This window comes from Schistosoma haematobium, chromosome 1 (genome assembly GCF_000699445.3).
Source record: "Schistosoma haematobium chromosome 1, whole genome shotgun sequence".
Classification (NCBI taxonomy): domain Eukaryota; kingdom Metazoa; phylum Platyhelminthes; class Trematoda; order Strigeidida; family Schistosomatidae; genus Schistosoma; species Schistosoma haematobium.
In genome coordinates, this window is record NC_067196.1 from 15,334,738 (window position 1) to 15,362,266 (window position 27,529).

Sequence of the window (27,529 nt, forward strand, 5' to 3'; positions counted from 1 at the left end):
TAGTTTCTTAAAAAAATAGTGTTGTGTATTTCATTCACTTACCTTGTCAATATCCGAGTTCTAGATTGATAGTCTGTTGATACATACCTAACCAAGCCCGTAACTTAATCATACTATAGGATGTGTACACTCCTTGTCTCCCCTTAAACCGTGAGATTAAATTGCTTTATACCTTTCTTTCTTCCTGTATTATATCCTTATACACAACTTTCCTTTTATGCATTACTGCCATTGAAGTAATTACGATGAATTTGGTGTTCACCCTGTTGTGCTAATGAGGTGTGGAAATTTGTGCCTGGTCCTACGTTGTGGCTGACCGACTGGCGTTCTATGGGGTCTAGAAACACTAAGATGCTGATGGGACAAACTTCATAACGGCTTCCCATAATACCAAACGGAAAACTATCGCTATATCTTAAAGCGCAACTACAAAACCTTACATCTATCGAGAACCTCAACTCATTAAGTCTATGTACGTTAAGATTTTTTCTCTATACTGTGCAATTCAATGAAAAACAGATTTACTACCGCAAATACACAACTAGTTCAGGTTCAGTTGATAAAATAAGCAAAATATAAATCATTGATATCTCTGTACAAATTAATTTGAGAACGACATATCAGAAAAAAGATATAGAAAAAGTGACTAATCTACAGATTTCGTGATACTTCACAAATATCTACATTCAAATCAAAAAATGACAAAAGTGCATAATCAACTTGACGTGGATCATTCCCTGAAACTGAGTGTGAACATGAAGCTTTCGCATGCCACTTAAGCAAGCGTTCTAGACATTCAATTTCAGTGAGTAGTGATTTAATATTGGACGCTCCACAAATCATTGCACAGATGTCGACTAGCCACTTCATGCTTCGGCTAGGGTCAGAACAATGTAAACATACAGGTTCCTCAGCTTCTAAGATCTGAGAAGCATTGAGATTGTTGGATTCTAATAAACCCGTAGGAATTCAAATAAAAAATACGGATAATAAATTATTCAGATAACTCGTCAACAACAGTAAAATGAATCACGTAATTAAATAGGTCTTATAACAATGCAATGTGCTGAAATCCTAAAAACAGTAAATTTTGCATACTCTAAACTGAGTGACAGCGATTAGTTGTTTTTGTACTTCTCGTTTCTGAGATACAACCAGATCCAATAAACTTGACGTTAAATATCTTTACACATAGTCTACGCTAGAATTAGAAGAATGGGCTACTTTGAGAGTCGAGTGGTAACATTGTGTGTTAGAATAGTCAACTGAAATATCAAAGTTTATAATGAGAAAAACAACCCAGACGAACCCTTCCTAGTTATATAGCTTAGTGCTTTTGAGGAATGAGATATTGGATGACTATCGATCCTAAGAGACAAACTAATTAATATATAGATTGAAATTCGACATTGGTTAAGGACTTCTTAACCATGAATACAGCTAATCGACTGGACACGACTACACATATAGAGAAGTGGAAACAATATGAATCCATGTAGAAAAGCTCGGTAGCGCGTAAATGAAGCAACTAATGTGCTTGAGAAGAGATGTAACCATTTGAGTTATGTGCTTCGGAAATGTGACTGTATGCACATGTAGCGACGTTCATACATTGTTTCCCTAACAATTGATGCAACTAAATCGCTTCTATAAAACTTAGTGCTCAGATAAGTTTCCACAGGAGAAAATAAGTATCCTTGGTGTTGCACGTCTGGCAACATGGACTTACTTACACCTGTTACTCTTTGTGGAGGAGCATAGGTCGTAAGTATCGATCATGCACAGACCGAATTGAGACACTACGGATCATCGCCGAACAATCAGTTGAATGGGACATGTCACTACATCAACTTCTTTGATTATGAAAAGGCGTTTGACAATGTAGATAGGAGAACATTATGGAAACTTCTTCGACACAAATGCACAACAGACACATTAACATACTACATCAACACAAAGAGACTAAACAAACAAGAGGAATGGTTAAAGATCTGAAATAATTTCTGCATGAGATTAGGAAAGACTAAACATTAAATAATGCAGTGAGAAAAGAAAGGGCGAATTTAAGCGATAAAAATACGAAATAGTTATGAAGCTCAAGACTTAGACGGTGATAAAGAGTAAATGCACCTAATCCACTAAGGGTAATGTCACTCGATGTCTCCAATTACAGATAGCTCGAACACCAAATAGTTGGCCTGACTCTACCAACACTAAATAACAACATGAACTAATGCTTATCCTAACAACGATGAGAGCCACTTTTCAGCCACATAGTAACAACCTAATGACTCTTGGACTTGTAGAATAAAGTGTAATGAAGGGAGTGTAAGATAATACAACCTATTTCTGGATGATTTCTATATATAGAGTTGTTGTTGTTGTTTTGCTCAACGATGAAATGACTTGTCAGTAAAAAAACGATTCTGATGAGATAAATTAATATTACCTATAGTTAACATTATTGGTAAGAGATATACATGCTAAGAATTATTATTCCTTCTGAACCTGTTCATTGGATAACACTTTTGAAATCTAATAATAATAATGAGAAAGCCAAAACGAAAAAGAAAGTTGTCAAATTAACAATAAAATGATGGAAACTGTTAATCAATATACATTACCTTCCGTTAGAGAATTATCCTTGTCTTTCTGTTTGGCATGAACTAATTCATCATGACCAAGCGCTCTGGATAAACTTTCATCGTGTTTAGCAATGAATTCTTCTACTGGTTTTGGTAAAATAAGTGGCTGTTTGCTACGATTACGATTTTTCCACTGAGATTTGCTGGAAGAATTTGAAGACCATTCTCCGATACAAATCGAGTAGTAATCAGATCGTTGCTTTATCAAATCTGACCACCACTCTCTTATAGTGCATTCATTAAATCCGCATGAATCGGTCAATGTTTGATGGTCATTGAAAGAATTTGAAATATAATCATCGACATTAATATCTTCGTTATACAAAAAGTTTAACTGTGTATTGAGAAATGGGCTTAGTAAACCATCTTGTTCGCAATCTGAAAGTAGTAAACTTTTGTAAGTTGTGGTTTTTTTACTGTTAGTACTGGAATCAGATGTAAAATTACCGACCACCATTTGATGATGCGTACATTGATTTTGAGTAGTTAAAGTTGAATCAGTCAAATCAACCACTTGACATGGTTCGAATAGATTACGCAATGGCTGAGATAGTAACAATTTTACTGAAGCCTAAGTGAAGAAAACGACGATTAATAATATGAAATGAGTTTATGCATAAGAAAAGCATGTAATCATTAGGTATCCATTCTATTGTAATAATGTTGAAATGTAATCGAATTTAAAAAGTTTATGCTCATAATGAAAAGTAAACTATTCGACAAAAATCATTATACGTAATATTAATAATAAGAAATAAATATTAATGGAGTTGTAAATACTTATTTTTGAAATTCTTCCATATATATTCATTACCATTTCTAGTCAAAGTGATATAATTTCATATCTTTAAATTCAAGACTTTGCCAGAATAAATAGTCACTAGGTTTCTATACGATAAAAATAAATTCCATTTCAGTCAAATCACAGGATCTTCCAATGAGTCACACATAATTTATTTTTCCTCTTAAGAATATGTTTGGAAAAGGGGAACTTCGTTCAAGAACAAAATATAATATTTGATTCATGATAGCGATATATATATATATATATATATATATATGCTGATGTTGTTCGGAAGAACAGTGAAAGCTCAACGACTAATCTATCCAGCTCAGAGGACGAAATTCCACCAAAACCAATCACCTCAGCTACAAATATTCTTCACCATCTCAATAATATTATATTCCTCTAATTGCAATTCCTCGTTTGGGGCATAAATTATTGTTGTATGTTTTACCTTTCTTGATTGACTGCGAATCAATTACTTAGTTCTCTTTCACTTATGGCGTGGTTATGCCCACATTGTAATATTTTATAGGTGTTGATGTTTGGTCAAAAAACTACTCCATATTATTGTATAGATTGAGTCATATAACGAACTACTGCTCACCGTGTTCGCTTATGAGATTGAATATTGGAAGTAGAATGTTCCATTTGGACAAATAGGTGTTTACATTATTTTTGTCACAGCTCAAGATTACTCGTTACCAGAAAATGTGTAGGACGTTAGTTTATAGAGAAATATAACCACTAAATCTAACACAATGAAAAAAACCCACCTACAAATAGGTTTACAGAAATGCCAGATATTTGAATTAATTTAAAATAAAGTATTCTCTTACCTTATTTATGAGATACACAAACATAAGAATTTAATAGCAATATAGTAGAACTCACATCAGCTATTTTAATTTTTTTCATACTCTTCTCATTCCAACCAATATCACGACCAATTTTGAATTCAGTTGAACCTAAGAAATCAGAAGCTTTATCTAAGTTGAGTAGCTCAGATCCTTGATTAGCAGTCATGACTAATGGTTGATTAGATTCATGAACTCGAGCATTACTATATGGATTTTGATCACTTTTCAACAAATGTAAATTAAGTTTGTGAGATGGATGAAATCGTGAGTCGATATATTGCACCCATGAAATCCAGACAAAAGGTCGATCGTATAATGAGATGTCCGACGTTTGACCACTTTTAACTGGACGATTGGGAAATAACTCCAGAGCTTTAGCGACAGAACTAAGTCGATGCTAAGTAATTAGTAAAACAAAAAAGCAATGAATTTGTAAAGATGATACCTGAAAATCCATTCACGTAAATGTTCACAGTCGTCAAATATCTCATGGTACAAAAAGAGAACGAAAATTGTGTGAGGAAAGTGTAGATTTCACAGGAAACCACAGATAACTTTATTTTATAAATTAGTTCACAAGTTTTAGACAACATTCTTGAAAAATTGTAATAAAATGTTCGAAATGTTTAGAACAGAAAGTAGAAGAAAATTGGATAATTTACGGTTGATTACGAATTATGATAGAGTACATGATAACCGTCACTTTTTATAAATGTAGAGTTGTTGACAGCTTTTGGATCGTTGTATTGTTAGTCTAGTCATTAAAAGTAGGATATACAGTTTGTTAACAAGAGCGATTCTGCTTCATGTTTATGAAACCAGGATACACTCAGTTGGTGATATTCTACAACTATGTATTTTATGATTATCACATTTAACATCCAACGACAACACTGTTAGTGATACTGATGTCCGGCAATGTGCATTCGGCCATAGTGTCAATAAATCTCACCAACTTGAAGTGCTGGTTTTGGTGGCTTGAACAAGTAGATCGCAAACCACTCATTATTTCCCGAAGCTGAGACTAGCTAGAAGAAAACGGAGACATGGTCAGTTTATGACATGACGCTGCGGCACGAGAGATAGTTGTATAGGACTATCATCTGTCAGTTCATAATATCTTCTCAGCTGAGATCCTAAAGATCGTGCAACTCAATGCTTTAAGGAAGTACTAGATAAAACTGATAAGAAAGATAGTTGACGATACGGAAACCTCTTAATTGTTAATCGTTCTCAGCTTTATCTTCTACTGAACTATACATTTTGCCAAATATTTTTTATTTTTATTCATTTTTCATAGTACGGCCTTTATTATAATTCTTCACAGCATATAACACTTCAGTGCATTTTGGCCTTAGAATGAGCTAAATTTTGTGTTCAAAACCAGCAGTGAGATTAAACAAGGTTTATTTAACCTAGTCATTGATACGACTGTCTAAACAGCTCTGAAAGAAGTAATTATTCATGATATAAACATTTTCGAGAAAGACTTTTTGACCTTGATTATGCTGATAACAAGCAACCTACTCAATCAGTTGTCAGCTAGTGTACGTATGTATGGCATGTAATGTACACCAATGGAACACAAATTACTTCTATGGTCTGGCATGAGTCTAACTGTTATGTCTATGTCCCGCTAACACTAACTGAACACTCAGTTTTTGCGATAACCAGTGGAAAATTGTCGAGTAACTTGGCAGTTTTGTTGATATTATCATCTGACTATAAATGACAAAGTGGAAGACAATGAATGAAATCGGAACATGAAATGAATATTACTGATCTACGATCAATTTACCAATGATATTCAAGGTTAACTTACTTCAAAGGTATCATCGAATTTGAATACGAGACGTAACAGTATAACAACTAATGCCATTGCAAACACTTCAGGTCGAACGACCCTGGGCCAGGGGATTGAACTTAACAAAGAGCGGTATATATATTTACCAACAGGAATACATTCCTGCTGTAGTTTCTCTAACAAAGGTCGTACAAATTCATGCATTACCACCGGAAGACCTAGAGCGGTTATATGTCGATGCACCAACCAGCTCAATGGATATCTATACGTAAATAATAGAAAAGGCAAACTTTACGACATCGTGAATTGATACGGTATAAAGACATCAATTTTGATCCAGTTTAAGATTAACTAAATGAGTGAACAGCTGAATCAATCTATTTTAATATTATAACTTTCTCCGGACAATAACATATAGCTGTTTCATCAGAGTGAACACCTCGAAACTGTTCAGAAGTAAACATTTACCAAGAACCAGTTTTGTAACAAAAATTACTGAGGTGAAAAATTATTGCTTAGCTAGCATGTTTTTTTAATTGTCTGCTCATGTACATTTAATATGTCATTACTACTCTATGAATGACTGAACCCAGGCGGAGTTACTTACCAACTAGAAATTCAGTTTGAATAATCATATTAACGTTTTGCATTATAGATGTGGACAGTAAATGAAATAGGTGACATTTTGAAACAGAACTAGCAAGTACCAAGTGCAGTTGATAATAAACTTAATTTTGCGGTTTAATGTAGGTCAATAGGAACCTAAACTTAACAAGATCTATGTACTTTTTTGGACACAACAACACTTGTAACAAAGAAATGATCCATATAAATAAATAAACTACGAAACTGACATAAATGCTTCTCGATGTCCAGAAATTCAAGAGGGTTACCCTTACCCATCCACAATAGCATAAGGATAGTCGTCTACAAATGTCGATTTTCCCAAACGACAATCAAAAGTCAAACATAAAAGCAAGCTAATGTTTATTTCGTACAATTTCGTATTTAGTGTTTCATTATTGAATCTCCTAAAGTTTCTTTCATTGTTTATAAAAACGCTTTTAAGCTACTATTTTGTTGATGCTTGAATACGTTAATTTTTCGTTCTGTTAATAAGGGCGTTGCAAAACAAATTTACGTGGATTATTTTTGGGGAGAGCAAGAACAAAGATTGGTGCAGAATAATATGAATTCATTTTATTTCGTTAGGTTCTCATTAGCTGCATACAACCTAAATTATTTGAAAATCAGAGTTATTACAGATATTGACATACTTATACATAATAGGGTGAATATGTTTCATGATGTAGCGAAGATTCCGATAGAGTCAATGGGGTCATAAAATTTTGTTTCGAATAAATAAAGTTTGGGAGGGAAGGTTCCAGAACATTGAAATAGTGATTAGAACTCATGGAATTAGAAAAAGCAGTCGCTGAGAACCTAACGAAATAAAATGAATTCATATTATTCTGCACCAACCTTTGTTCTTGCTCTCTTTAAGATAATAAAGGGAACTCTGTGTATGGGAATAACTTTGGGCTTAATTAATCTTATTTGGTAGATCTAACAAATCATTTAAGTAGTATTTAGATGTTCATGTTTTGAACTAGCCAGAACTGGATGAGAAAATTGGATACTGCTTTTTTTATTGTGTCACTACTTGGTTTGGGTCCGCGTGACTATTGTAACCAATGGTTGGAGACTCTTGGTGACATGGCCCAGAATCGATCACAACGGCGTAGGTGTGTACACTCTTGGTCTTCCCTTAAACTATGAGATTAAAATCGCTTCATATCTTTCTTTGTACGAACTAATTCGTTCTTCCAGTGTTATATCCTTATATGCAATCTTTCTTTTATATGTTACCACCATTGAATTAACTACTTCTATGAATCCGGTGTTCATCTTGCTGTGCTATGCGGTATGACAACTTGGACCGATGTATATATGTGCCTGGTCCTACGTTGTAGCTGATTGACTATTGTATCACGGTAGCTAGTATTTAGAATATTCAGGCGATTCATCCAGGCATCACCCAAATATAACGACTAAAACACAGAGTTTTGAAATGCTCTCTAGATCTATTACCATGAAGATAAGACAACAATAATAGTCATTGCAAATTCATTATTATTGATAGGGGATCAGATGTCATCTATAATAGCACCGAAAAGTCCGTTTGAAGTAAAAGTGAAGATAAATGGACAACACACAGGGTTGTAGAAAGTAAAAGACTTCTAAACAAGTATCATCGAAACACTCAAAAACGATTTAAAAAAACAATCACTCCGCCTAAAGGTATTAAATCCTACATTAAAAACGATAATATTTTGAGGTTCGACTTATATCAAGCTATAAAAATAACTTATTTAATCCCAAAGTTGTGTAGAAAGAAAGTTCAACATCAACTGAAAGTCATCTACACCTGAATGGTAAAAGATACTCCCGGAGTAAGATGCAGATATAAAAGTTATTGTAATCATGAAGTCCATAGTAAAACCATAAAATACTATTGAGACAAAACAAATATTTTTACTTTGGGAAATGATTCAACCCAATAAATTCACGCATCCGAGCAGTTGCATACGCTAAATGATTGATTTCCGGAGGTCTATGACGTCGGATTAAACTTAGTAGACTCTGATCACGAATGCAAAAGGCCCCTGGAGGAAATAAACTTTGAACCTAAAAATATATAAAATGGTTGATCAAGTGTCAGTTTTCAAAATAACAAAGCTCATCGAGATGATGTAAACCATGCTTATCTTAGAAGTCGTTAAAGCTACTTATATACTTACATAAGAAGCTTACTAGACATCTATAAATTAGATCCAGTACTAGGAAAATTTGTGAGTCGTCAGATTAGGATGTATTGTAGTGCCGATGTTTGATTTACTAAATCTGAACCTAAATGTTGGCTTCATTTCAATCATCGTATTTTGCTACTTGTTTAACAAAACCACTAGGTCATTAATTACTCTTAACCTAACTTATGATAGTCATTCAAACAAAAAATGCGATAACAGTTATACACGCTTAACATACCTAAACATAAATGGAAATGATCAAATAACCAGTTTCATCTGCTTTCGTATATTTTATATTTAAATAAGATTAGTTCAGCGAAGAGTTCTCTTTTGGGCGAATTCATTTTCAAAGCTGTACAATCTCAAATATATATATTATTATTTTACAGGATGATAATAATTATAATAATACTGATCATAAACTTCTGTTAGACATGGCGACAGTTTACTATCAGTATTATTATAATTATTATCATCCTGTAAAATAATAATATATATATTTGAGATTGTACAGCTTTGAAAATGAATTCACCCAAAAGAGGACTCTTCGCTGAACTACTCTTTCTTATTTTATATTTGACAAGTAAATGATGTTAGGCTGTGAAATTTGAACATAGAAATTAGGTAACTAGTAATAAACATGTTTTCCCTACGTCGTAAAATCCACATAAAAGAATAGAATAAATGCACTGAAATAAAATAGAAATCTTATTGGTGGTTTGAAGTGATTTCAATTTGTTCTGAAAATTATATGGTTACTGGAGTAGGAACGAAAGAAAACGCCGAACAAATCACGCAAAAAGGGAATGTCGTAAGAGTAGGTGAATGAATAATTCTAGTTAGATACTGTTTTACTCAAGTAATTTTAGCTGTAAAACACATTACTGACAAAGCATGATCTGGGTTAAAGCTATAATACTAACCAGTTTAATCGCTTGTAGAAAAAAAAACACGCTAGAGTAATTTAAAATGAATCGTCATCCAGTAAATGCACTTTTACTAAACGCTATTAGCATAACGTACGAAATGAGTGTGTTATGAGTAATATTGTCAAACGTAAAAGTTGGATAATAGTGACGTATTTGCTGATAGTTCATTGAATAAAACATACTGAGTTTGCGAAACTTTAAACGTTTGAAGCTGATAATATAGTTTAAACAATGGAAAACAACAAAATTTACATAATTAAGCGCATTCATACAATTTCGTGGCCTCTGACTTTAAAATGACTAAAATAACAAGGAATAATAAAATTATAAACAAAGATTGGATATACTTTAGTCAGTGAAGTTTAGATTAATGTTCAAAACGGTACCGAAAATCAGAAGAGAAACAATAGGACGTATTGTTTAGATTTATTAAGGTAACTGATTGTACGATAGATAGTTGATTGTATTGTTCTGTTCTGAAACTTAACCAACAAATTTTCTCTAAATGATCAAATCTGACATAATCATTTTTACTCAGTAATATCTGTTTACCCAATAACAGTAGTGCAGCTATTTCTACTTGGCTACCTTAACCGCGATAAATGAAATGATGTTGAATGTTAAAATCAAATATTTAAAAGGTGAGATTCTAGATCTGTTGAGTACCGAACAAACAAGGAGTATTGTACTACCAAACTTATATCAAGAAATACAACACTAAAGTTACAGCTCATTGATTAATGTCAAGAATCATAAAGCAGGATATTTGCGACTACTTGGTCAATGCATAATCTGTCACGAATTTTCGCTTAAATCTCTTTTCGTCTTATGAAAATGGAAACAATGAATTTCATAGATAATTAATAAGAGAATATTAATGATATTCTTTAAGAGACTTATCTAAACATGAAGTCTCATACTAAGACGAAACGACCGTCCAGTGCTTCCAGGTTGTCATTGGCGGTCTGACATTGATCCATTCATGATAACAATCTTAATTCAACTATCTCCACAACCCTATACTGGAAAATATTTTGTAAATTCATTAATTTAATAACGTATTTTGTCAAATTACACAATGCACATGAAGATTATGAAAACATAGTGAAACTTACAGATATGAAAGGTAAACGATTATTAATGCATAGGTCTTGTAAATCTTTTAAAGTAATCATTGTAGTAAGTGCACATGGATTATTTGGGAAATCTGGATTTATAAAATGTGAAGAAAATAATGGATTGACTGCATTTCGTACAGGACAAGTAGTTAAACAAGCTATAAACAAAATAGCCACATTATACTCCATTAACACACGACAGTGAAAACCACCCTCGATTTGACCACGCCAAAGTAAATGACCTATCGGTCGTGACTGAGATCTGATTAAATAAGGAAATAAATTATAAACAAGTAGGTTTAAACGTTGGTTATTAATCTACAATACAAATGTTCGAAAAATTCAATCAAGTAACTGCATACATAGCAGTATCTATAACTACACTGGAATATATCAAAATAAGTCATAGATGACTTCAACAAGTGACTTAATTGGTAGTGCCAAATCTATAGCACAGCCATATTCTAGAAATTAACAATGATATAATGATAGTGTTACACAATGAACACGGTCTCATATAAAAAAAGAACCAAATATTATAAAATAAAATTTCCTCTCAGCTGATTAGCAAAATATCGTCAACTAGCCAAAAAAAATGGAGGATAGCTTATTTGAATACTTAGCAGTGTGTGGTCTCGTATAGTACAATACTGTTCAGGCAAGAATTCACTGACATACAAAGGGGAGAAAATGTATACGACAAAATATAAATAGCCACTGATATTTGGATTATCAGATGTGTGTTTGAACGTCCTGAACAATCACAGATCACTTTGGTTGGACATATCGGTTATATTGACTTATATCATTAATCCACTAAATAATTCATTCAAGACTAATAAGATAGCAATCACCTCTTGAAATAAAACATCTTGTCAATCAACGAAAATTGACTTCACCCAGAGTACACCACCATTAAAGCCCATTGCCAAGTGATGCGAGAACAGTTGTTTTAAGTATAATAAAAGATTAACGGCTTTCAGGAGAAACTTAGGATCCAGAGGTAACTCATACAATTATAGAATGAATAATCATATCTTCCGAGTTGGTAGAGTTCAAAAGTTAATTATGATAAGGTATAAATAGTTGATATATCAACTGACATGACATTAACTTGCTCAGACCTGTTTTTGATTGATCAAATATTATTCTTATTGTTCCGTTGTACTATTTAAACTTAGATTAATTTTAATTTGGTTATTTATTTTCTGAAGAAGTGACTTACACTAAGTCACGAAACGTCAGAAAATCTAATTTTCTACTCATTGGGATATTACAAATATATTATTTATTTGTAACAATCTACCCAATGCTCAATTTAGTCGAAATTATCAAATCAAACCTTGGTAATGATACATAATTATGATAAGGTATGAACAGCTGATATATCAACGTAACTTTTAATAAACTCAGTGCCACTAGGTATGATTTTAATAAAATTTATTGATATATACAGCTGAGAAATGTCAAAATATACAAAATACCTTAGTTCAGAAGGCAGAGACTCGATTGACGCGTGCATGAATTACAATCAGGTCGGAGCACGATGATTAGCCTATTTTCAATCAATTATTCCCAGAGGCTGGATTGAGAAGACTAGATTTCTGTGTAAATTTTCAACAAACCCTTATGTTTTAACAGTATTAACTTTTGCTATTCGGACATTTAGAATATATTTTTGTATGCTCTCGATTCATGTTCTGATTTAGGATCAGTCAAGTGAAGTATCGTGTCCAAGGAGTATATAGTAAAGCAAACTTAAATTTACTTTCTGATTTAAAACGGTTAACAAATAACATCAAATTTTCAGCGGAAACTCCCATTTGAACGTTTAAATCATGACTAAAATAAAACTCACAGTTGTTTGGCGAAATGCTGTGGTGGTATTTCTTGTGTCCAATCATTATTAGGGAATAATTCCGATTCCACAGCTTTAGGTTGATAGGACAGGTCCGAATCGTGAACATCCGGATTTCTCAAATCAGATGAATGGACGGATTGAGCGTCGTCATCAGGATTTCTATCAGAAAAAACGGATTCTGATGAGTCAGACTCACTACAGTCTTTCCGTTTACGTCCACGTCGTTTAGATTTTTTACTTTTGTCGACTTTTTTCGATGTCTTTCTGAAGTAAAGAAGTAAACCACGAAAAGTTTGTAGTTTTATTAAAGAATAGCTTTGTAACGAAAGTTGTTCACTATGGTACCACACTATCGAGAAATTACTACTATTTAAAAATATATCTTTTGTTTTGATCTTATTTTAAATATCCCAAGAATTACTTAAAAACGTGTTTGCTTTGTGAATATTGCGAGGAATATAGATAAAGCAAGAGATAATCGAATACGTCTTCAGATCAACCCAACTATTTAAATGAAAATAAACCAAGTTCATTGAGTCCACAGTGTTTGCTAGATCTTGCTGATCAAAGGAATCAGAATATTGGCAATGATGTGATTGAACTTAAATTCCAGTCAACTGATCCGCGAATTGTGAGCGTTGCTACAACTTGATTACAAATAATAATGATCAGTCTTCAAACGGCTTTACCTTCGGTTCTGTGGTCACAGTCCTAGGTTGTCAAAATATCTACCAACTTTGTCATTTACAAGTAATTCATAAAGAAATATCCTTCCATAGTGTGAGGGAACTGGAAATGAAAAGTCTTCAAACAGAACTGACAGTACTCGAGTTCATCTTATTCATAAGTAATATGCTTCTTCATTCATTAATATTCCCTCTATTTTAACTATCAGACCCCCTTGGCTTTGACTAAGAAGCCCATAAACCATGTAAAGGTTGTCTTCTCGAATACTAACGCCCAAACCAAAGCTTATGACGGACTTTCATCAAAAATGTCAACCTCAGGTGGCGTTTGTCAGTGTTTCCCATTTTACTTAGTTTTATCGAATTTCATCAGAGATGTCCTTATAAAAATTACAATTTCATCCAACGTTTCAAGAATTGATTTACGCCCTGGAAACTCACTCTTTGATCTGGTGTACGCAAATAATATAGTCCTGTTTGGAATCCGTTTCTCTCCATGCAACTGCAAAATTTTGTCTCAGGACTAGTTCGTGTCAACGCCTCGATCGGTCATCCTATTGTATTAGTAGCTGATCAAACTCCAAATAGGAATTCACAAAGTTAATTTAGCTTATGTTAATTTGGACCACTTATGGTGTATGATGTGTCATTTGTCAATCAAGGGGCGAGTATACTACTGTTTATTTAAGCAAACTCATATATTGGTACAAATGAGACCAAAATAAATATCCACTGAGATTGCGAATAGACAGAGAAAGGAGGGTGAGTATGGTCAAAAACGATATACAAATAAGAATAAGTGGATGAGGGCAGTGAATAATACGAGCAGTTCCGTTAAGAAAATTCCAATCAGAAAGAATATTTTTAATTACAGAAGTTTCTCTCGGTTTTAAAAGAGAGCAAAAAAAACTACATGATCACTATCGGCTTCTATTCTGAGCCATGTTTGATAACGTCTTAAGTCACTGAGTTGTGATATTTGTTGAACCCCAACCAGAGAGTCTCGAGAAGCACCGACATGTCAGTCCTGTACAGTTTTCTTCCATATCCCGGCACCAAGTTATAAACTGACCACCTCTCTGATTTTCCCAACCACCGTATTTCACTATGACTGTAAAACATGTCTATGAACATAAAAGACATGTGTAGGTCACAGGTGCATTTTCAACACTGTTCGCATATTTTAGAGCAACTGTGTAAGCGATTCTGGGGTCAGATGTACAGTAAGCATGCGTAATATTACTAAGCAATTAACTGTTGAAAGTAGATGTTTTTAAAATAGCTGGGTAAAATGAAACTTAACTATTTTCAGCTTTAGTGACATAACACTGAACTAGGTCTAAATTCAAAACTCACTTTTTTCGAGACAAATGTAGGATATTAGTTATTTCCCGACCTTCCCCTGGTTCATACAATAGACCCCAACCAACCCACTGAAATTGACTTAGACGAGTTTTTATGAGCTCCCATTCGTGTTCACGCTGGGTAATCCTATAGCAGTGATCCGATGTTTTGTGTTTCCGTAATATTTTATTAGTAGGCTTCTCTTCCTCTGGAATCATCTTGCTTTCAAGTACTTCACTAAGCGACTTTGCCAATAAAAGAGCTGCATTTACCCAAGCATCAGAGCCAAGTTCGCCAGTGATAGACAAATAGTGGAGCCATATGTTCCAAACAGTATCACAAAATGATACTTTTTGTTCCACAGAAAGATTTAATTCTTTAGCCAAACAATTTGCTTGACGTCTCATTATGAACTGTAAAGTGATAACAATAACTTTGTATATACAACAACCTATGATGCAGAAATGAGACTTAACAATGACTCAGATAACAATAACTAACTAAAGTTTAGTTCACTTGTTTCTCAAAGTCTAGCGTACCAAACGGAAATATAATTATTTTACAATGAAGAAATGTACAGCTTGATCATGAAACTGAAACCCAACAGAGTCTTAAACTTGGATTGTATTGGTTAAAAGTCAAGTACTTTAGCTAATTTGTAACTCTAGAGCTAGTGAACGAGAGTAATTCAGTTGAATAAACACAGAGAATCATTAGATACGTTTTGGAATCAGACACTTTTACATTCGCTATATTTTTTAATGTTATTAAATATAAATAGACAGGGTCAACTTAAATAAGTATAAAAAGATTCCAAAATGGGAATTTAAATTCATTGTAGACAATTAATAGGCCACTTTTAGAAACGACAAAATGTACACATACATATTACTTTTGTTTATTTTCACTGACTACCATGGTTAATATAATACGTCTCATGATTGGTGGCTAAAATGAAGTGAATGAGTTATTTCTTGCTTTTGAATCTCATTCAAGAGATATCTTTAGAAACAACGTGCTTGAAAAAGAAACATTATTATGAAGTTGTCAAAATGATATTATCTTAATAACTTAATTAAATAATGTATGGCTTCACTACTTAATAAGAAAAAATATTACACTAAATTAGATATAATGACTGAAATTAATAAGGTTAGCAGGATTAGACTGTATAATCCTTTGTTTTGTTTAAGTAAATAATCTGTTTAAAATGGTTAATTATTATTCGACACTCTTTTTTAGTAGTAATTAGCCCTTTAAAAAAATTAAGATTGATGAACATTTTTGTGAACAATTTCATTTCTGCCTTTATTGAATTTAAAGCTTATTTATAAGATATAATATGAATACAGAACTGAACAACACATAATTTAATTTTTCACAAGTTTTAACACTTTTAGAGTAGAATCCTAGTATTCTACACTTACATAATCTTAGCTAACAATTAATGACTTCATAGCGTTTTGTTTTTAATCACAGTACATTGAGTATTGTATCTAAGATCGAATATTCTGTCAAATGAATAAAAAATTTAGTTATGAACATATTATATTAGGGGTTCAAAGATTATATAACATATCTTTACACCTACTATCAATGTTCAGATCGTCGGGAGATTTAGGAGAAAAAATAAATTATCTCCAATTGTACACTACTCTGACACATCTCATTGTGATCCAAAACTCCAGATCCATGAAAAATGACCACAATTAACTTTACGGTCAATAATATAATTGTGACAATGAAACGCTGTTACTTCAACAAACAACACGTTTGCATGGGCTAAAGATAGATAAATATAAGAATAAACTCACAGTGAAAGGTTCAGATAACCGCCAAGGACGATGGCTTTCAAAGCACTTTTCTTTCTGCATAGGATTAGTGAAGCTCACCTCATTCGCGCTGAAGAGATCATCATCTAATGTGTTCAACAGGTCTTCACGACAAACAAAATTCATATTTTGGTCATGTGTGCTATCCGACTCAACTTTTACAAATCTCGATGTGTCCGCTATGTTATCTGTAGCTGCCTGGTTGGATTGACTACCTATAAGTTCAGTCTTTTGAATCACTCGTAATCCGCGGGTTTCAGAGAAATCCTGGGACTAAAAATATGGATTTAAAAGTACAGTAAAGCTTAATACATATAACTAAATGATAAGTTTAAAAGTAAGTATGAACTATTTAACGCGCAGAAAACTCTTTACTACTAAAGTACGTGACCATTCATTGGTATTTTTTCTGACTTGAAATTTTCCCTAGTGAGTTGCTTTTAAAAACTTGTTGATTTAAAACCTAAACCACGAGTCTATTTAACAAACAGTGAGTACGTCTGCATATGCTTATTATCTGAATTTCGTCAGATAGAAATATGTCAGCCCGCTTAATTATTTCATGACAACACAAAGATCTTGACGAACAGACTAAAAATGAATGATGAACTTTTATCAATAACTCATCAATATTAAGCATACAAAAGATTAGATAAAGAACCAATGGATTACAATTTGGGAGAATGATCAATTCGACCCTTGAAGGAACAACTCGTGGTAAAAGAACGTTCATTGGTATGAAACATCTAGGGAATATCGAAACAGCATTTTTAAAAATATATCGATCCCTAAACATTAAACAACACCAACTTTATTTTTAGGTACTAACGGAAGTTTAATGATTAGAAATCCATTATGGTCACTGTGTTACGTTGACTTACGGTCAGTACGCATTACATCTGACACAATGATTAGAAAAGATTGATAAGACCTAGCGTTTTACCACGATAGGTTATGAAGGTGAGTATGTAACCCAGATGAAACTTATGTAGGGACGCAAAGGCTAGGGACAATCAAACTGAGAAGTGACATCAATCCATAAAGTCAACGACTACTGATTTGCGTTGTGTAGGCAGGGATACAGACTTCCTAGTTGAAAGCCATAATCAACTGGACCGAATTAGATGCGTTTAAACTTTACTTCCTAGTTAATGAACTATAAAATCATTGCACTTTATTATTCCCCAATCTAATGAGTTCATGTTAAACTATATTCTCCAAGCCTAGTTGTTCTTTTATTGATGCAATCATTATTTCGACTCACGCTGTATTTATTTCGTTAATTTTCAATAGCTATGTTGGTGTGAAATGTGACAACATGCATCTATTCATATTTCTTCCAAGTTTTACGTTGTTTACAAATCACTGACTGTGGAAAGGATATCAGTAACTCTCTCAATCCTGATACAGAACAATATTAATACTAGTTAGTAAAGTACAGTAATTCGCATACTTGACGAAATCTAATAAGCTTGTAAGAACTTTCAGTACACCTTCACTAACTAAATAAAGCGTGTAAAGATATAAAACATTCTGTAATCTCTAAATAGGCTAAGATAAACGATTAAATGGTCTGGGAACAAACAGATTTCTCTAGAAAATAACATACTTGGGTAACCCCTCTATAAACACCTGTTGCAGTTCCACATTCTGAACAAATCAACTGTCCAGTGTTTTCATCTTCTATAAGTTGACGATTTTCACAAATCGGACAACTCATTATAGCTAAGGAAATGATAAAAAGTAATATGTTTCTAAGCTTCGTAATTTACCTAGTATTATGCAATCTAATGTAATAAAAACTGCTAATGCAATCAAATACATATTTTGGAGTCACGTTCCGTCATGGGGTGTCAAAAAAAGTTTTAGTTGGCATAGCACCACCCATTCATAATGTGCTTATAAGGTTAACTTAGTTTTACCTTCACAAATCACTTACCATGTACAACAAGTAATCACTATCATGTTCTTAGGGTTTCGAAATTCGGTAGTACCTATACCATTTGAAGTATCTAGTATCCTATATTTATTGGCCTTATATTGGTTACTAGACTATTAATACCAGAAACCCAGAAGTAATTAATTATTACATATCATATTATCGGCTGGTTGCACCTGACTTCACAAACTCATTGTAAGTAGATCACATTTGGGTTTAATGGTAGCATCAAGGCACTCTATTTGATTGACTATTTGGCTATTTAATTTCTTACGGCTACGATTGATCACAATCATCATCACAGGTTAACCATAGACTTCAATAGCTGAATTATGCAACGTTAAGAAAGCGAGCAGATCTGCCAATCGTTTACTCCCACCTTGTCTTGTTATATTTTGACTAATAAAGCAAACATGTAATTCAAAATGAAGTGACCCACACGGTGCACGTAGTCAACAACTGCAAGTCTCCGAATAAGATGATAAGGCAATTTGTATTTAGGACGTCATTTCTAATTAGAAAGATTTGGGGCCCCGGATATTTGTTTTGACAAATACCAATCACCCGACATATACTGATAAGTTCCAACGTTCTGTACAATACAGTACAAGTTACCACAAATGACCTTGTCATAAAAAGCAGAAGTCAGAAACTGACATATTTAGGAAAGAAAGATCAATGATTTATTGGTGAAATTCTAAATCCCAGTTCAATTAGCTAAGTGAGAAGTTATGGGGTATGGTACAAGGTTTTCTATGTTTCTTCTCAACAATTTGTAATAACATACTCCCAAACGCTTATGTTTTGATATCGAGATGAAACCCATTGTTTTTCAAACAGGTTTGTATGATTATTACAATAAGGATTAATTTGTGAAAGATTATTAGTCGTGTAATTACAGAATAACAAACTACAATATATGAGATTAACTATAACAAAGGTCACGATTTCCTTTATAATGACTGGCAAAAGAATGTTTAGGAAGAACCCCAAATATAACTGAACAGTTGGATGTCATTTGAAACAACACACTTTATCAGAATACCACAAAAATGTTTCGGGCACAGTAAAACATGAAAATAAAGGCGAACTTTGGGGGAATATAGGAAATTAATTGTCAATTAAGGTGGTATTGGATCTTTAGGTGGATATCATATTCGCTAGATGAAGCAATTAATTCCTTAGTTGCATAAAAATCATCTAAAGGAAATTAATTTTCGTGTATAACACCCAATTAATGCAGGACTGTACATTTGATGACAGACTAGTTATTCACAATGACTCAGTTTGCAACGTCTATATCGAGAATGCTGTCACAATACATGCAGAAAGCCTCATGCACTATCCTTTTGCTTATATCCAGAACGACCAACTTCTTGACAGAGGCATTGGTCACAGCAAATTTCTTGTTTACGACCAAAAAACCGGTAGGAGGTTTTGAGGTTGTAAAATACAAATTCTTCTTACATCGATTTATTAGTTTATCTGAACACAAACATTGGTACAAAGAGGACACCAAATACATATGCATCACATAATAATAATGAGGTTGTGAAGAGATAAAAGGCTTAAAATGCGTATAATAAAAGGAAGAACAACAATGAACAGAAATTAAAGGATAGAAGTGAAGTAAAAACATCATTATGGGGAAAAGCAGTTCGGTTAGTAAAAATACAACCAGAAAGAATTCAGTCAAAGAAGTTACATTTAGTTTTATGAAATAAAAGAAAGCTACAGCAGGATCGCCACTGGTTTCTATTCTGAGTCATGTCTGATAACGCCTCTAGTCACTGTGTTGCACCGTCTCTAGGACCACAGCCGGGTAGTCATGAAGGACCAACAAAAGCCAGTCCTGTGCAACTTTCTTCCATACTACGACACCATGTGATACATCGACCATCTATTCGCTTTTTCCAACCAGTCCCAATGTCGGCAATTAATGCACGACGTGGGATTCTCTGGGACGATCTTCGTAGAGCATGTCCGGACCACAGAAATCGACGTTTCAAGATAATGACACTAATAGGATTATCATCGCTGCCAATGCCAAACCTCTGCGTTATTAACATGGCATTGCCACTGGATGTCAGCATTCTTTCAGAGACAACTGTGACCAAACACAGAGTGTCGTCTAACATCTTCGACTCGGAGAGGCCAGGTCTCACAAGCATAGAGCAAAAAACTCCTCTCACCAACGCGTTGTAGATCCGATCTTTTACAGCCAAACTAACAACACGAAGACGCCAAAGATGATCCAGATTGGAATAAGACGCTCCGGCTTTCACTATATTTGAACTGATTTTATCACTCACGCCACCACCAGCACTTATGCAGCTACCCAGATACACGGACTTCTCGATTACTTCCTTCTGCTCACTACCGAGGGTGAGTGTAGGATTAGAGTCCTGCCAGTCTTGTAGAAGTACTTTGCACTTGGACGGTGCAATGTACATGTCATACTTACGGACACTGGCTGCCAACTGATGAAATGCTGATTGCATGGCTTGAGTATCATCGAACGGTGAGACAATATCATCCGCATACTCAAGGTCGTTCTCCAGACAGCAGATTCACACCACTATTACCTAAATCCACCAGAGCTGTTTCTGGAACATCATCGATAGCAAATTCGAAGAAAAATGGTGAGATTGGGCGACCGTGCTTAGCCTCATTGATTTAATGTACCAGTGGAGTGAGGCGGTTGTGTGCGTTCACTCTGAGGTGTTAGTATATAGGATTTCAAGATGTTAATAGACTCAAGCACATCCTTCCTCTATAGACAATCCCAGAGAACAGTTCACTCCAACAAACCGAAGGCGCTCCTAATGTCAAGAAACACGATTGCTGACCTGTGATAAGTATGACGGTGTTCTAACATTTAGTGGAGGGTTAAGATATTATCAATACATCCTTAACCAAAACAAAAACCAGCATGCTCTTCATTAGTCAATATTTCTCAGGTTTTGAACAATCTACGAAGTATGGCGTAAGTCAATAGTTTGGACGCAATCGGAAGTAAACTTATCCGCCAATAGCTGTTGCATAAAAGACGTGAACCCTCTTTAAAGATAACACAACTATCCACTCATTCCGTGATGTTGGAACACTCTCTAATTACCCGACCTTTGTAAATAACTTAGTCAGTACCATAACCAGTAAGTCGCCACCATCTTTGAAAATGACCGGAGGTAAGTCATCTGGGCCTGGTGACTCGTGGCGCTTCAAGAGTTGGAGCTATTGAAAACGTCACATCGTTAGATGGATCAGTCGTCACGGGCCATGGAGTGTGGGACAATTTGGTCGATGTCCCGGGGCATCAGACCAGCTAAACTGCCCCTCGTCCAAGATGTCGGTACATGTCACTGATTGATGTCCCGTTAGCTTCACAGATTGTTTCACTCACACCAGACTCCTTGCTACCAGTGACTCGGATGAGTTGAAAAAGCCTCCAGAGGTTACCAGAATCAGCCGCTTTTCCCAACTCGTTAGCAAGCTCCGACCACCAGGCTTCTCGGTCCTTACGCAAGCTCCGCACTATTTTATTAGGTAACAATCTTTGTTTATGGTCAAACTCGCGGTCACCCGCAATAGACCGACGTGATACAATGAGATGTAAGGAGCTTATAGACACCCAGTTAATGGAGATCCAATAGATCAGTGCTGCTTCATCGCTGGTGCTTAGTGCGACACCAACACCAGCAAAACGAGACGAAGTTGCCACAGGGTTCCCGGATAAACGCAAGTAAAACAAGGTTTGCGAAGTGGTAGGTGGAGTGCCAATTCGTAGTACTCTACTAGAGTCTTGAATACAGGTATCGGATGGACAGCAGACATCGCTGTTGAAGCTTTCTAAACACAGTCAACCCTGTCTGCTCTCTGATCTGCTTTAGTATGCGAACGTTGAAAGAGGTCAGTTTGAATGGCATACCTGGTTCTAGAAAGACTGTTTTAGTATTCGTAATCAGTGGTAGCATTCCACTCTCGAACAGTCAGTGACTTGAGATCGTTTAGATAGGACAGGGTTTCCACCATAGGCGAAATTCTGTATAAGTTGGAGAATAAAATACGCAAAGTGAGAATAAGGAGTACATAAGTAATGAAGTACAAAAGAAACAAAAACGAATGTTACCAAATGATTGTGAATATGACTTTTCTGAATGAGCGTTGAAACAAAAGAAATTTTTCCAGCATTAATTATCATTGATTTGTGTGTGAGCTGGGATAATACCCAAGTGCCCAAACCAAAGTAGGTGGTGTTCTTAGGGGGTCACTTCCCGAGCCTTTGACCTATAGATCTAATTCAAAAAGTAGTGGAGAAACGTTAGAAGATGCCGTCTCATGGTAGTCGATGACCAACAATAGGTTCATATGCTATTCGCCCCCTCAGGATCCCGGAGCCCATTTGCACCATTGGTTTGGAATCAGGGTTTCCCAACTCCCCTGGGTGGATCCTCCATACCCATTGACCCGGTTAAAGCGCCAGACATTTGCTTTTCGTTCTCTCAATTTCGTAACCAACCTCCCCACCGTGGGATTCAGTGAGAAATACTTCCCTGTCAGTGGCTGTGTATGCGAGGCGATGTGAGAACATTTCGAGAGGAAGAGCGGGCTCTCTCTATTATCGACCGTACCGGGGCATTTTGGGTACATAGCATTTGAATTACGACTTCATAGTTGACGTGTTTCACTAGTATACACTTACACACTATCACTTATGGAAACTCGCATGTGCTCATGACTAACCACTGAGCACATAAAAATGCTTATGTGATTAGGTAGGAAAGGTTCTGTGAAGAATTCCAAGGGGTAGGGCATGAGGTCTGCACTTCAACATTTGTAGTCAGTTTATGTCTACCTTGGACAACAACCACATCAAACCTCATTGATGTGAATCTAGTATTATTGCAAGTGATCATGTTTCTTAGAGTAGTATGTAAACAAAGCTTTAGTCTAGCGCAGATACTAGGTTCACACTAATGAGGTTTAGGTTGATGGAAACATCCTTATTTCCAGTAGCTAAGCAAGCCTATTATTGCTGTATATTTATGTAAATAAGTTCGACTGAGACAGACTTCCAACCTTCAATTTTAATATTAATCCCGAGTGGCAGTCAAGAGGCCAAGTGAATTGTACATGCAATTGTCTTCTCTTATAAATTACCAAAAGTGGATACAATCTTAAAAAATCATGTACCAGACGTCTCGCAACTGACTGCTAGTACGTGGCAAATGATAGGCATTTTATATAATGCATCATTCAATACTGCGTCCAACAATGTCGTCGATTTAACGCAGTTCCACTTCCGTCTGTCAAATAAGGACAGATCGGAAACAATGGACATACGTTCAACACAAAGGTGTAAAGGATAGATTTGTAAGGTAATGGATTTCTTTGATTATTCATTTGGATGACGGATGAATAAGGCGACCAAGTTAATGGACAACAAGACAGAGACGTCATTGAAGCATGATCTGGCGTACATACAGCTCGGGGCGTGGTGAGTTCAATTTGCTTGGAACTCCAAATAAGTCAGTCAGTCAGCTACAAAATACATCGGTCCAAGTTGTTATACCTCATTAGCAAAACAAGACAAACACCGAATTCATAGTAGTAGTTACTTCAATGATAGTAATATATAAAAGGCAGATTGTATATAAGGATAAATGCAGGAAGAAAGAATTAGGAAGAAATGTATAAAGTAATTTTAATCTCACGGTTTAAGGGAAGACAAAGAGTGCATACACCGACGCTATTGTGACCGATTCTAAGCCATGTCATCCAGTCTCCAACCATTGGTTACGATAGTCACGCAGACACCAACCAAGTAGTCTGCATCTACCAACATGGCTTACACTAGAAGTTAGTGACTTCAATGACTGATGCCAAGTTTTGGTTTGGCCGCCCCTAACTTTCTTCCAGTCATCTCGAACACTAGTCAGAATTGTGCATCGTGGTAATCGGTGTTCAGGCATACGTAACACGTGGCCCAATCATCTCAGTCGATGAAGAGTTTATTTTTGCGTTTCCTAGGCTCAGTGATCATTTTTATTGAATATTATTGTAAGTCTAGCCTCATATGGACTATCCATGAAAACATATGTTTGACCAGTGTATGATGAGTTAATCTTTTCTTTTGTGATCACTTTTTGATCAAATCATTTTTTTGGAAAACTTCAACATTCTCGCTTTTATCAGCTACACTGAACCGAATGAGACGTAGGTGTTAAAAGCCTTTATGATTCAAACTATCTTCTAAAAAAGCATATATTTTAGTGTAAACTTCTATTTAATGAATCCATCATAAGCTGTTATATTTGTTTTTCAGGTTGATGACAATCATACTTGTTACTTACAACCAAGAGGCATCAGTGGCACTCTAATGTTGATATTCACGTAAACTGTGAATGAGAATCCTATAAACAAATTCATTTAGGTGCATGAATCATTCTTCTTACTGAGGTCAATTGTTTAGAGATATTTGCTCTGGGGAAATGATGGTGATCGTATAAGACATTAAGGCGAAAAGAGGCATATTTAGCATAAATTTAGATGAGACAGACTATTCGGTGTACATTTAGGCGAAAAGTGGATTATCTGGCTACCCTTGAGGTATGAATCTCAAGACTTCACCTCATGGTAGATATTTAGGTAAAATGTTACTTTTCATGATAGGCGAAAAAGGCGACTTAAAAATGCAATTGACTACAAATTTTTGTAATAGATGTTGCCCAAATATTCCACAAGTTCGTCCATGCCCTAACGTCTTTGGTTTAATTGGATTTTCGTGGAAACTGTTCTGAGGAATTCGGATATATGGTTGATTTTGATAGTTAACAGCATGACCATAAAGGGCACTACAAACGTAGTAAGTTGATGGCTGTGAAAAATAATGACCTACAGTAGAATATATGCACAATGACTTAGATTTTACAAAATCCAGGACACCAGGTTTGTTATGGTTCGTAGGTTATCATCCAATCTCACTACTTTGAGGGAATTTCGGGTAGATTTTGGGGTTTTCCACAAAGTTCGGGGGAATTTTAAAGAAATCTCCAAATTTCTGGAGAAATATTGAGGAATTTCCATAGATCTTTGGAAAATTTTGGGTCTTTGTGCCATTTCACCAAAATTTTATATAGCGGCTTCCCCCAAACGGATAAAATTCCCCCTAAAATAGGGAGATTGAGCATCAGCAACTGGCGTAAGAGATCTTGTGGCCGAATGTGAATATAAGACGACGCAGAGAATAGGACAAAACCGGCTTAAACGGACTTCTATATTATGTTCTTTAAGAAATACTTAATTTTTAGTGATAGACGTCTAAAATGAACGTACGTTCAGAGTACGTACTCTGAAAATTAGGGAAGAATACAGAAAACATGAGGAAAGCTACAAAAAAAGAACACAAAATATGCTGACCTTTAATAAGGAGAGTGGTCGATAACAGTCAACAAAAATACAAGAATAAAATGAACACAGTTTAATAATCGAAACTTGACGTTGGTAGGGTTGGTAAGGTTCGATGCCGAAGTTGGCGCTTGACAGTAGTGAGCAAGGTCTACAGATGGTAGTCTAGGTCAAGTATTGCATCTACTTCTTAGTGTTCAATCTATGTAAAAATTACATTATTATGCAACAATGACTCACAGAATGAAAGGCAAAGTGTTCACAAATACTGGAACTTTCGTCTTAGTGAATAATAAATTAATATGATTATAGTCACAAGAATATAAGAACCTTTTGCTTAATAAGCTTCCGTGTTCAGTAACAATAAATCACCGCTTCATTCAGGTAGGGACCTAGGTATATTGATCGAACAAAAGACCAATATTTGTAAAGTAGGATAAAACGCTCTCCTCGGTTCTTAAGAATACATCAAGTTTGCTCCGAATGACTCTATGGGAGTTGCCATAGTCACATCAGCCAGTAGCTAATTCCGAGACTTCATTACTCTATAGAAGTGGGTGTGCCAGTGATCCAATCTGCTGCGTTGTATCTATTGGGCACCAGCCTAAAAGTCCGTGTTGAACGTGAACTTAATTAAGTCTTTTAGAGTATACTCAAGTGTGTTTGGGATCCTAGGACTTATTAGAAAATTGTTTTCTCTATCCTTTCAGTCTAAGAAAAGACTCGCTAGACACAGAATGACATTACGGAACTGTGTTATCCTCTGACCCGTTACCTTCAATTTCGTAATGACCGTAAACTGTCACATACCCCGCGAAGAAGTACTTCACATAGGAGGGGTCTTACTACAATGGGTATGTAGTGGCATTGGGCCCCAACACGAGACAGTTTGGGAAATAGGCACTCAACATTTAACACGGAGAAAGACCCAACAATGAAGACAGCGGGAAGCTGGAATAGAATTAATTCGAGTTGACCGGGTGGCATGGCTCAACCTTGCAGGCGTGGTCCCTGCTGAATTTTATCTTATATTTTTTATTCATAATAAATATATTGTTCTATCTCTAGCCTAAGCTTGTTCTTCATCATGTATAGGCAATTGTTGCGATGCAATTAGTTGGTGTAGACGATGATGTAACTTCCACGTAAAATCTTATAGACTAGGCAGTTATATCATGACAAATCGACAATTTTAGGATTAGGTCTATTATTAGAGCAGTACTAATATCATAGTAGACCATAATTCTACAGGTCAACCGCACCTGGCAACCTTCGGCATTCTTCTCGAAACGATTACTAAATACTGAATCCAGGTATAGGGCTTTCGGTAGGGAACTCCCAGTTATGTATTGTGCTGATGATGACACAGGTATTCAGTGTTTGACAACGCTTTTACCAGTAACACCCAATATAATTTGTACCCACCAAGAGAAATGAAAAGACAGAGTCGAGGAGATCGGAAGAGTGTATTTGGCGATAACCAATATATCGGAATTCTCTGATCTAATCT

The 27,529-nt window shown here is 35.1% G+C and overlaps 1 protein-coding gene across 1 annotated transcript; it reads right to left on the minus strand.

The window, feature by feature from the left end:
• Positions 1 to 489: 489 nt before the first annotated feature.
• MS3_00003471 (uncharacterized protein) lies at positions 490 to 26,177 on the minus strand. The gene is made up of 12 exons (XM_051211280.1): positions 26,032 to 26,177; positions 18,283 to 18,398; positions 16,656 to 16,946; positions 16,433 to 16,623; positions 14,854 to 15,254; positions 12,809 to 13,075; positions 10,948 to 11,212; positions 8,633 to 8,781; positions 6,112 to 6,355; positions 4,324 to 4,686; positions 2,625 to 3,216; positions 490 to 950 (listed from the first exon to the last, which is right to left on the minus strand). Exons 5-12 carry the CDS (start codon positions 15,246 to 15,248, stop codon positions 652 to 654), a joined length of 2,574 nt encoding a protein of 857 aa, XP_051073251.1. The 5' UTR covers positions 15,249 to 15,254; positions 16,433 to 16,623; positions 16,656 to 16,946; positions 18,283 to 18,398; positions 26,032 to 26,177; the 3' UTR covers positions 490 to 651.
• Positions 26,178 to 27,529: the final 1,352 nt, after the last annotated feature.